The following is an 11,403-nucleotide window of genomic DNA, read 5'->3' on the forward strand; positions in this document are numbered from 1 at the left end:
TTAATCTCACAAACACAGACCATATTGTAAAAGTTTTTTTTTTTTTAAAGCAACTAGAGTTCATAAACACAGTGACAAACAAAGAACACTTAGAATATACGTATGTCTTCTTAATGCATGTGTGCTAAGTTGCTTCAGTCATGTCCAACTCTTTGTGACTCTATGGACTATAGCCCTACCAGGCTCCTCAGTCCACAGATTTCTCCAGGCAAGGATATTGGAGTGAGCTGCCATGCCCTCCTCCAGGGGATCTTATGTCCAATCCAAGTCGCTTATGTCTCTTATGTCTCCTGCATTGTCAGACAGGTTCTCTACCACCAGTGCCATCTGGGAAGTCCATGTCATCTTAATAGCCGCTATTAAACAGTCTCACACAAAAAAACCCCAACAGAATGCCATGTACAAACCAAGTGATTAACTTGGTTTGAAAGGTTCAAAATATGAGCACTCGAAAGCCAACCAAGCAAGTGAAAGCCCAAGGAGCAGAGGGTCTCAATCTGAATATCAGAAAAGACTGATTTCAGGACAGAAAGCATTCGGTTACACAAAGGAAGACACTTGGAAATGATAAAGGGTGCAGTTCACAATGAAAGTTCACCCCAAAATGACTGTATCTAAGACCATGAAGAAAACCTCTAGCACTTTCACAAAATACAATGCAGCCAATATTGACTTAGAAATGTTTGAACTCTTAATAATTCTTGGATCAAAAGAGAAGTCAAGGGACTTCACTCTTGGCCCAGTGGTTAGGACTCCACCCTTCCAATTCAAGAGCTGCGGGTTAGATCCCTGGTTAGGTAACTAAGATCCCACATGCTGAGTGGTATGGCCAAAAAAAAAAAAAAGGAAGCGAAAAAAAAAACCAAACTTTTTTTACAGGAAGCCAAACCCCAGAATTAGGGATATCAGAAAAATAATTATGTATAATGGAAATGTATACATAATATATAGGACTATATAGTAAATAAATAGTATAATATTATAATTATCTGTAATGAAACTGCCTACATGTGCTATAATTAAAGTAATACTCAGAAAATTTTAGCACTACTTATATGTTAATTACAACTTGTGAAATTAAATGAATTAAGCATCTAATACAAGATATTTGAAAAAGAATTAAAAAATAAATCCAAGAGAACAAAAGAAAAATTAACAAAAATAAAAGAAACTATAATTTTGAAAAGAATCAGAAAAGGTAGTGCATAAATCCAAGAGCCACTTCACTGAGGAGGAAAATAACCCAATAAAATAAATATAACAGTAGATAACCTATTCAGTCCACAGAATTAGATATGAGCAGAGGCAAATAACCACAGACAGATGGAACTGAAAGTATCATAAAATTATTTCTTTCCTCAACTCTCTGCAAATAAACATGAGAGTAATATAGATGAAATGGATAATTTTCTAGGAAAATATATAAATTTTCAATTGTGAGCCCCAAAAGAAATTTCAAATAGATTATCAGAGAAAAATACAAGTGCAGTGGAGTTGTCCAATGAAATACGGGCATACATTTAGCAACAATCTCCGAGATAAATTGAGTGAAAAGGTCAAGGTGGAAACAGGCTGTGTTTCGTGGATATGCACCTAGATGCTTGGGTATTCTCGTAACATCTCTGGAAGTTGCGTGAGAAACAAGTGGCAGTGGTTGCTTCTGTTGAAAGAAGCTGGGTCTGTGGGGAACGGAAAAGAGAGAACTTCTTTACACTACAGAGCATTACTTTGTACCTTTCACATTTGTCATCTTTTAAACTGTTTACATGTGTAAATATTACCTACTCAAGAATTTTTTTTGGAAAAGTAGAACCAAGACAAAGGAAATAAATGCTTTTAAAGGATGTTTTCAAGAATACTACTTAACTTTTCCTAAAGCTGACTCTGGTAAGAGAAAGATTCTCTTGGTTGAACATGGACACGAGACTCTGGAATGGTCTTGGCCAGGTCTCCCTGTCTCTCTCAGGTGCTTTGGACTCCAGGCCCCCTTGCAGCTCTATGTGAACTCAAAGACCCCATTCCTCATACATCAGGAAGAATACATTTCTGAGCAGAAGCTCTGAGTTAAAAAAAGAATACCCTCTTTTCACCCAAAGGCAGGACATCCCTGTTACATAGTATTTAGGAACTCACAGAAGCAGAACCAAATGCTTTAAATGGCTAAAAGTCAGTTCTCTTTTTACCTATTTAATTTTTTTTAATGGTAAGATACAAGTTCCTAATTTTTCTTAGCCTCTAAGATTCTAGCTCCACTGTTTCTCAAAAAACAGATGAAACCAAGTTCCTAAAACATCTCCATCTGACCACATGAAAGGAAAAATGACTCACATCCTGAAGGAATATGTTAAAGATCTAATGTCTGTACTTGCCTCTAAAATATAAAGTTCTGGGACAATACAACACTTTTAAAAGGACTAAACTGTATCGTGTGTGAGGCTCTATCCCTTTCTGCTTTCCCTCTGAAGATTGGCCAGATTGGTGGGCCTGCTGCAGAGGAACCTAGGATTCCTTGCATTTGGGGAAAGAGCCTAGGACCAGGGGCTTCTCACTGCTGAGTCATACTTCTAGGGTAAGATGGCAAAGACCTCTGCTATTATCTGTTCCTGGGGTTTTCTAGCTGAGCTGCTCAGAGCCTGTACTGGCTTCACTCTAGCTTATATATATTTGTATTTGTAAGTTTTTATTTCCATATTTTTGGTTGTGCTGGGTCTTCATTGCTGCACACAGGCTTTCTCTAGTTGTGGCCCTGCATTGGCAGGTAGATTCTTAACCACTGGACCACCAGGGATGTCCCTATATATATATATATGTATTTTATGTTGTGTACAGTTAACCTTTGAACAATGCAGAGGGTAGGGGCACTAACCCTCCATGCAGTCGAAAATCCACCTATAACTTGACAGTTGGCCCTCCAAATCCAAGTATTCGACCAGTCAAGGACAGTGTGGTACTGTAATATTATTGAAAAAAATCCACACATAAGTGGACCACACATTTCAAACCCATGTTTTTCAGGGGTCAACTATATATGTATATTTATTTTATGTGTGTGTGTATTTATTGAGCTCCCCTCTGAATATTAACAATAAATTCTGCAGGAATGGGGTAGGGGTTGAAAGTCAGTGATTTAGTCCAATTTATTCATTGCACTGATGAAAAACCCCAGGCCCAGAGAAGTGATGTCATCTAATTTAGCTTAACCTCTTTCCTTATCTGAGGCAGGTTCTACCCTACTACTATTACTACTACTACTACTGCCTTTGCTGCTATTACTGATATGATAAACACACAAATCACCTTGTACTTAAGCCATTTTTCTCCGTATCAGTTATTCTTCAAACTTCTTCACCCATTCAGCCTACTATGACCTCACCTCAAGTCTCAGCTCAACTGCTAAACTTTTATCCATGAAATCTCCCCAGTCTGCCACATCTAAGCCAGCCCATTCACACTGCTTGTCTTCCTCCTATAGCTGTCTCTGCTGGAGCACTCTACACACTGTGGTTATGAATTGCTTATATGTCCATTTCCTCCTTAAGGCTGCAAGCCTCTTAAAAAGATATGTTCCATGTCTCATCTATGTGGCATCTCTGCCCATCAGAGTGCCTGGCATACAGTAGGTGTTGAATAAGTGTTGATCAATCAAAAGAGTGACTGACTGAATGGCACCGAGTCCATCGCTTTGGCTTTTACACATTCCAGGAACATGCCTATGGGGGGAAGCTTCCCCCACATTCCTTGAGCTTTCTTAATGGAGCTCAATTCAAAATATTTGTGTACCTTGTTTGATGGCTCGGCCTAACATCTAAAGAACAGACCTGAAGGTTGGGAAAAGAATGAAAGGTAATAAAGCAAAATGGCACAATATTCAGAAGAACGTAAAATCCATGTTACAGTCTTTTGGCAAACCCTGTCTAGAGGATTGTCTATTGAGAAATTCACTCTTTCCCTTGTTATCTCTAGAAAATTCACTCACAAGATAATTCTGATGCCTCTTTTCTACCCTTGAAGGCCAGACTTCTCCTTAGTGGTTTTAGCAGAGCAGAAGATGCGGTAAACTATTTTCACATATTTTATCGACTCTAAAATGCCACTGATTGTAAACTTCACCTTTATTTTACATGATTGTTGTTATTTAGTTCCTCAGTTGTGTCCGACTCTTTTGCAACCCCATGGATTGTAGCCAGGCTCCCCTGTCCATGGGATTTCCCAGACAAGAATACTGGAGTGGGTTGCTGTTTCTGTCTCCAGGGGATCATTGTGGGTGGATTCTTTACTGCTGAATCACTGGGGAAGCCCTTATTTTACATACCATGAAATAAACAAACAAAATCTCTGCCAGTTAAAACATGATATGATGTGATTTCAGAGATTTTAAATTATGAAAGTATCTTATAATAAATTGATGAAATGTGTATATTAACATCACAGGTTGTTTTTTTGACAATATCAAAAGTTTTGTGGATCTTAGTCTCATCTGTTACATGAGTAGTTTGGAAACGATGAGCTCTGAAAACCCTTCTGGTCCCAACATCCTTGAGTTCTGTGATGTCACGAAGGGATGTTCTTGACTGGGCATCATTTGTTGTGTAATAACCACCAAGATGGGGCTTCCATCCAGATTCCTTCTGTACTTTTCTCTTGAAAGGTTGAGGGTCTTCATACTGCAGTGTCCTCCCCAGGACTGGTCCCTCCCATCCACATCATCGTAAGGAGGCTTCAGAATGTCTCACCTTGATAAGAACAAATGTACCTATTAGAGGTTGAAGAATCTGGCTTACACTTTGGAAGGGAGCAGTGCTTGCCAACTATAACACCTTCAAGAATCACTCCTAGAGACACAAAGCTTTGACTCTAAAACTGGCTAATAGTGGAGCGACCATACATCCTGGTTTGCCCCAGACTGTCCTGGTTAACTCATTTATCCCAGGGTTGTTATTAACAGTTCCCCCTACAGTTCAAGTATAAAGACCACTCAGGGAAGTGACTGAGAAAGAGTGGTTACCAGTGTCACTTTGGCTAATAATGGCACTGAATGGTTTGAAAATCACTAATCTCAGGGCCACTGTTAGCATCTAGTTAGCCAGTACCAGGTGCTGATGCTTGGATATGAGCCCTGGGGTATCACAGAATTAATGCAAGAAATGTCAGGAAGGTAACTGACTCAACAGTTAGGATAACCCTTATCCACCTTATCCTTTAATGAAAATTAAGTGCTTCCTTGATTTTTGTACTTTTTTCCACACTTGAATGATTCTGAACTTTATCATCTTGCTGTCAGTAACACCTTACAATTAAGGAAATCTAATAATTTATTCTTCTTAAGATCTGACTCCCACCTCCTTTACAAATTGAAATTAAGGCTGGGAGGGTAGAACCAGTAGGGTCTTTAGGGTATAACGATTTTATTCAGGCATTTATCACTCTTTTTTTCTGCTTCTTCCCACCAGGAGAAATTGCTTCAGTGCAAGGAACGGCATTTGACCTGAGGAAGCCAGTGGAGCTTGGAAAACACCTGCAGGAGTTCCACGTGAATGGCTTTGACCACAATTTCTGTCTGAAGGGATCTAAAGAAAAGCGTTTCTGTGCACGGTAGGTACTTTTCATTTGCTGTCTCTGTTGGGAAGAGATCCCAACTCCTATTCGAGGAGCTTTTCCTCTGGCCCTATTAATGCCAGTTACTATGCTGCAGGGGACTGTCTCCCACAACTCAAGTGTCTTTTCAAAGCTCCCGTTCCACGGGTGACTTCATCCCCGCCCCCCATCTGCCTTTATCCCTGCCTGGCACTCTGTCTCTTTGTCTCCTCTCTCCCCGTCTCTGCCCCACCTCTCAGGCCTGTTTCTCTTCCACTAGAAGTGCCAGTTCCTCCTGACTAAAGTCACCTCTGCTTTCCTTGAACTTCCGGAGTCCTTCGTCCTTTCTTGACTCATGACGTATGCTCTGCTTCTTTGCAGGGAAAGCTGGAGGTTACGTTTCCCCTGTAGTGCTCCCCACCTCCAGCCCGTCTGATAAGCATCTGTGTCCACACTCTCCTCACTAAAGTCCGAGTACTTCACATCATCTCATCTTTGTGAATCCCTTGACACCTAACACCATGCTTGGCACTAGCACATAATCAATACATGTTTGTAGAATGGAAGGACCTCAAATAAAGCAGAGAAAATGACTGAAGCACTAATAGAAACAGAAAGAACTTCAGAAGCCTTCTCTCCCTCACAGCCCCAGCACCAACCCCAGGCGTGTTCCTCTCGCTCCTGCCTGCTCTCCTCTGTGCCTCCTATTCACATCCCTCTCCAGACGACCTCCACCTGAGCAGACCTCTTGCCACTCCTGCCTTCTCTGGCTGTTCAATCCCTGGCCTTTCTCTTTCTAAACATCTTTCCCTGAACCTCACTGTGGGATGTTTCACCTTGATAAGGCTGTGAGAGACCTAGCCTTATGTATATCCCTTTGACCCCAAATATAAGACCGAGTGGGTACTCTGTCTTCTGTAGAGGCTTTTCTTTTTTTAGAAAAAGGGAACAGTCTAGCAGCCTATTCTGGGGGGATAGCTGACTAAGGAGCCCCCTGCCTGTTTTAGCCCCAGGGCGGCAGGTAGTTTAACTTAGAAAAGCATTGCTTCTCTTTCAAATGACATAATTGGTGGTCTTGTCAGACCAAGCAGAGAGCTCCAACTCCTTATGAGAAATTATTCCAGTCTCCCCCCCGAGCCCTAAAACGGCCTCTGTCCAACCTGGCTCCCCTGACACACACAAACATATCTGACTAGGTTGAGTCGCTTTTGCCTTCCCCAGGGAAGCCGAGCTCAGAGTGGTAAGGTGCTACTGCGAATCCTCAAAACCCCCTACTTTAAAAAAAAAAAAAAGAAAGCAAACCACCTACTTACACCTCCCCTGAGAGGCTGCGAGAATCTCCTACCATGCTCATCTCATCTTTGTCTCTTCCATATCCTGTCTCGCTGCGTGGCTGGGTCTGACTCCTATCTCAAAGCTGCTTCCCAGCTTCTCCCTGTCTGCTTTTTCACCCTGGATCTACGTATATATGGTCTGGCTTTATCTCTAGGGTCCATCATGCTGGAAGCGGGCGGGTACTGGAAGTGTACACCACCCAACCTGGGGTCCAGTTTTACACGGGCAACTTCCTGGATGGCATGCTGAAGGGCAAGAGTGGAGCAGTCTACCCCAAGCACTCCGGATTCTGCCTTGAGACTCAGAGCTGGCCTGATGCAGTCAATCAGGTAAGTCCACAAGCCAGCTTGTTAGAGTGGTGGTATGTCCAAGGTCATACCAGATGACGGAGATCACAACACTCAAGTCAGATCTGTATGATTCAAAAGTCTATGTGTGTTCTCTTCTCCAAGTCAAGATAAACATAGGAAATTCTTAGCCATGTTACTAACATAGCATTTACATATAAAAAAAAAACCCTTTATTTTGTACCTTCAAAGCCTTTACTCAGTTTAACCTTTCTCCTTATGAATATTTACTTATTTTATACAACTACACTGTTAAGATGCTCCTCCAAATCTTTTCATCCTTTCGCTTTCTCCTTTCTTTCCCAGCTATTGCCTAGAGTAATGCTCCTCAAAGTTCAGGCCCATAATAAGACACTTGCAGCCTGCACCAGAATGTAAATCAACCCCTCTTCTTTCATTAAGAAAGTCTTGCTGTGACAAAGTGTGTTTAGTGATGTGGTTGATTTTCATCCTGGTTCAAGTTTATCTCATTGCAAACCAATAATAAATAGTTGTTACCCTGGCAACTGGTTCACATTAGAACTGGTCTAGAGACCAGTCCAGAAGCCATCCCGAATGGTTAAGGGTGCAACCTGAGTTGGCAAGGTGTAACCTGTATTGTTTTCCTCTTCACAGCCCCACTTTCCTCCTGTGTTGCTGAAGCCTGGTGAGGAGTATGACCATACCACTTGGTTCAAGTTTTCTGTGGCTTAAGGAAATGTAAAGATATGTCCTGCTCCAAGGCCAGGCTGAGAGCCCCTTTAGCAGCCTGACTCTCCTATGAAGAGATGAGTTGAAGATTTAGAGGCTTTCAAAGTGATCCTGTGATTTAAAATCATACAAATGGTAGCAGTCAGGGTAGTCAGGTCTGAATATTGATTTCCTTCCCCAAGACTGGCTCCAGGCCAGGTCTAATGACCAGCTCTCCTCTCTGTGAAGTGAAGGGCATCCAACCACCCATGTCACCTATCATTCAGCCTTGATCCTAGCCCAGAAGTGGCACCTGGGCTCCATGCATTGGCTCCATCTGTCCATTCTGCCTCTTTCTTTTCTACTTTCCACCCTTTCTTTCTTTGATCCTACTCAATCCTTTTTTTCCCCCTCTTTCTCTAGCTCACATCACCTTGCCCTATGCATCCTATGGCATTTTCAGGTCACTTAAGCTCATTCAGCCTGGTGGCAGAGGGACCCTGTCTGCCTCAATAAGGCAACAGATGATGGAGACGAGAGTCAGCTGAGGCTTAGAGGGGATAAATGACTCACCTAAAGACACTGAACTAGGGAAAATTTTAACCAAGACTCTAAGTTGGGTTATTTGCATGAAAAATGTGCAAATTCAAGTCCCCGTCTTTGCCTCCACTCCAGTCTTCAGGAGCATCCCTAGAGGAGTCTAATCCTGTTAGCCAGGCTTTCTTCCCAAATTCACTTTTATAAAAAGAAGTGTGAGTCTGATTGAGCTTTATAGATGATGTGATTTAAGATGCAAGATCAAAATGTCCAGAAACAATCTGTAAATTTGATTCTCTGCCTTCACAGTTAACTGAGAAGGCCAGTTCAGCCAAGGCATAGGAAGGAAGTCACTGGAGACAGGAGCTGTGTTAGTGTGAGGAGAGGGCCTTAACTGAGAGAACTACAAATTGCACTGGAGAGCACATGTTGTGTTATATAGATCAGCCTGGGCTTCCCAGCTTTCCTAACTGAATCATCTAGTGATGGGTTTGGGTTGGTGGCTTTTAAAGAAATGTATTTTATACTATTATACACTAATAATCAGTTTAAATAAAATAAAAATCTGCATCTTCAAAAAATTCCCAGTTTCTTCATTCTGTCAGGCGTGAACCTTTGGGAAATGGATCAAATATAAACCGTGTGTTCTGGATTCTACTATGCTCTCCAGTCCCAGCCCTAGCTGGGAATACTATCTAACTAGCAGCCTGTGGAGCTTCCTATACACTTCCCTTTCTCTTTGTTGTTGTTCAGTTGCTAAGCCGAGTTTGACTCTCTGGGCCCATGGACTGTAGCACACCAGGCTACAGTATCCTCTATAAGAGTACAGTATCCTCCATTATCTCCTGGAGTTTGCTCAAATTCATGTCCATTGAGTCGGTGATGCTATCTAATCATCTCATCCTCTGCCACCCCTTGAAGATACTGTTTATTTTTTAATTCACTTTGACATGAAATTTCTAAGCACTTAACCATGCTCTCCAGGGTCTTTTAAGCAGTTCAAGAGGTGATGTCCAAGATGTAGTATGTTCCTTAGGAACATCACAAATCTCTTTGGGGAAAACAAGACCAACAGGAACAACTGGATGATGTCGAATTGCAACATGACAGAGCTGGGAGCCCTGACCACTGACTTGGCGCCTGGCTTTTACTACACGTGCAAACAGTCTAATTTCACTTGGCCTGTTTTCTCACCTCTGAGGCAAAGGGAATAGACTGTAATTATGTGGAGGATGAGTATAAGTCTGCAGGCAGAAACTAAAGCGGCCAAGAGTACAACTAATGTCGTGAAAACCAACCATGGTATTATTTGGTATGGAAAACACCATGTATTATAGAATTATTAAAGACTTGTTGTAAATATCTACTCAAATGCAACCCCACCAAGAGTAAGTCTCCAGGTCCCCAGAAGTCCATGCCTTCTTTACCATACATCCCCCACCCACGACCAAACTAGTGCTGCATTATTCTGAGTTCTGGTCTTTCACAGGTGAGCATATTGTTGACTTCAGTTCAATGATCTATGGATTCATTTGTTTCAAATTCATGACACAAGTTCTTATCGCTGACTGAGATTTTCGTTTTTCCAGTTCCCACCCATTTTGCCTAACAAGGTAAGATTTAACATTAAATAATCTGCACAATCATTGCTATGAAGTCTAAGATGCATGCTACGGGCATTGAACTGTTGTGACTGTTAGGTGAGCAATGACAAGTTCAATCTCTGAAGACTAAAGGAAACTAGCTAGCATCAATGAATAAATGGATCATTTGCAAAAAGTAGAACATGAAAAACTACCAGCAGAAAACAGAAAGCACAGCATATACCCTGCTCCCTAGCCAGTCCCATCACCAGTTATAACCGATAGCTGTTTAAAACGAAACAACGGAATCAGAAGTTTGCAATGGGCTTTTTTTTTTAATGTTTATTTGGCTGCTCCAGGTCTTAGTTGCATGCAGCATGTGGGATCTTTGATCTTTGTTGTGGCATGTGAACTCCTAGTTGTGGCATGTGGGATCTAGTTCCCTGGGCTATTTGGAGAGTTTGGACAGGACTGCAATCCTTTTCCAATCAAGGAATTTTTATCTTCTCCTTTTTAAGTTCCAGCTTCTCGAATTCAATTACTCAAATCATAATGAATGTCTCAGATGATCTGGGTAGCACTGCCAGCTGTGGCTAAGTGAGGTCAGCAAACTCTCTCCTCAAAAAAGCAACTATAATGTAGAAAAAAACTGAGACAAAACAGGTTTGTCACTCTGGCAACTAACCCAAACATACAAGACATGTTTGTTTGAAAAACTGCTGAATTTTGAGTAGAAACTGTAAGATTGTGGCATCCTTGCCTGGGGCTGCTCCCATTCCCTTTACTTCCCCAGCTCACTTGCAGTGGAGCTTCTGCCAGGGCGAAACAGAGCATGAAGACCAGGAGACTGCTACTGCTGTGGTTTCGGGCATGGGAGGGTTCTCTCAGTTTGGAGTGGTAGGTGATATCCATACCCAACTGCTTTGTTAATAAAAATAGTGATCTTGGTGCTCTATAAGCAGGGAGGCTGATGGCTCTACTAGCCTGAGGTTGCAACTGTGTGTGGTTAGAACAAGCACACTTCTGGGTGATCAGAGGCTACACATGCACAGCAAAGACCAGAGGGGGTCAAGCTATTCACACACACACTCCTGGCCAACTCTGATGCAGCAGGCACACGCAAAGGAAATTAAAAGGACTTAGCAAAAAGCAAAAACGAAAACAGATTTGAAAAAATGTCTGAACACTGAATCCACTCCCTACCTTCACACAGATCCATCAGCAGAGGACAGTAATCTGGGTTGAAATGTGTGAGCACTACTACCCAGTTGCTGACCCACTGAGCCAGCTATGCAGACGCAGGGCAACCCCTACAAAGCTGAGCTTCAAAATAAACACAAGAATGTTCTTTTAGAAAT

General features: G+C 41.9%; 1 protein-coding gene across 1 annotated transcript in view; it reads left to right on the forward strand.

Moving 5' to 3' along the window:
* The window catches only part of GALM (galactose mutarotase), a 53,736-nt gene extending 44,778 nt beyond the window's left edge, over positions 1 to 8,958 (forward strand). The window contains exons 5-7 of the mRNA XM_052649019.1: positions 5,451 to 5,592; positions 7,064 to 7,238; positions 7,872 to 8,958. Coding sequence (XP_052504979.1) covers positions 5,451 to 5,592; positions 7,064 to 7,238; positions 7,872 to 7,949 — 395 coding nt within the window. The 3' untranslated portion in view covers positions 7,950 to 8,958. The remainder of the gene's footprint in view (positions 1 to 5,450; positions 5,593 to 7,063; positions 7,239 to 7,871) is intronic.
* The last annotated feature ends 2,445 nt before the right edge of the window (positions 8,959 to 11,403 follow it).

The sequence above is a fragment of the Budorcas taxicolor genome, chromosome 11, assembly GCF_023091745.1.
Source record: "Budorcas taxicolor isolate Tak-1 chromosome 11, Takin1.1, whole genome shotgun sequence".
NCBI lineage: Eukaryota > Metazoa > Chordata > Mammalia > Artiodactyla > Bovidae > Budorcas > Budorcas taxicolor.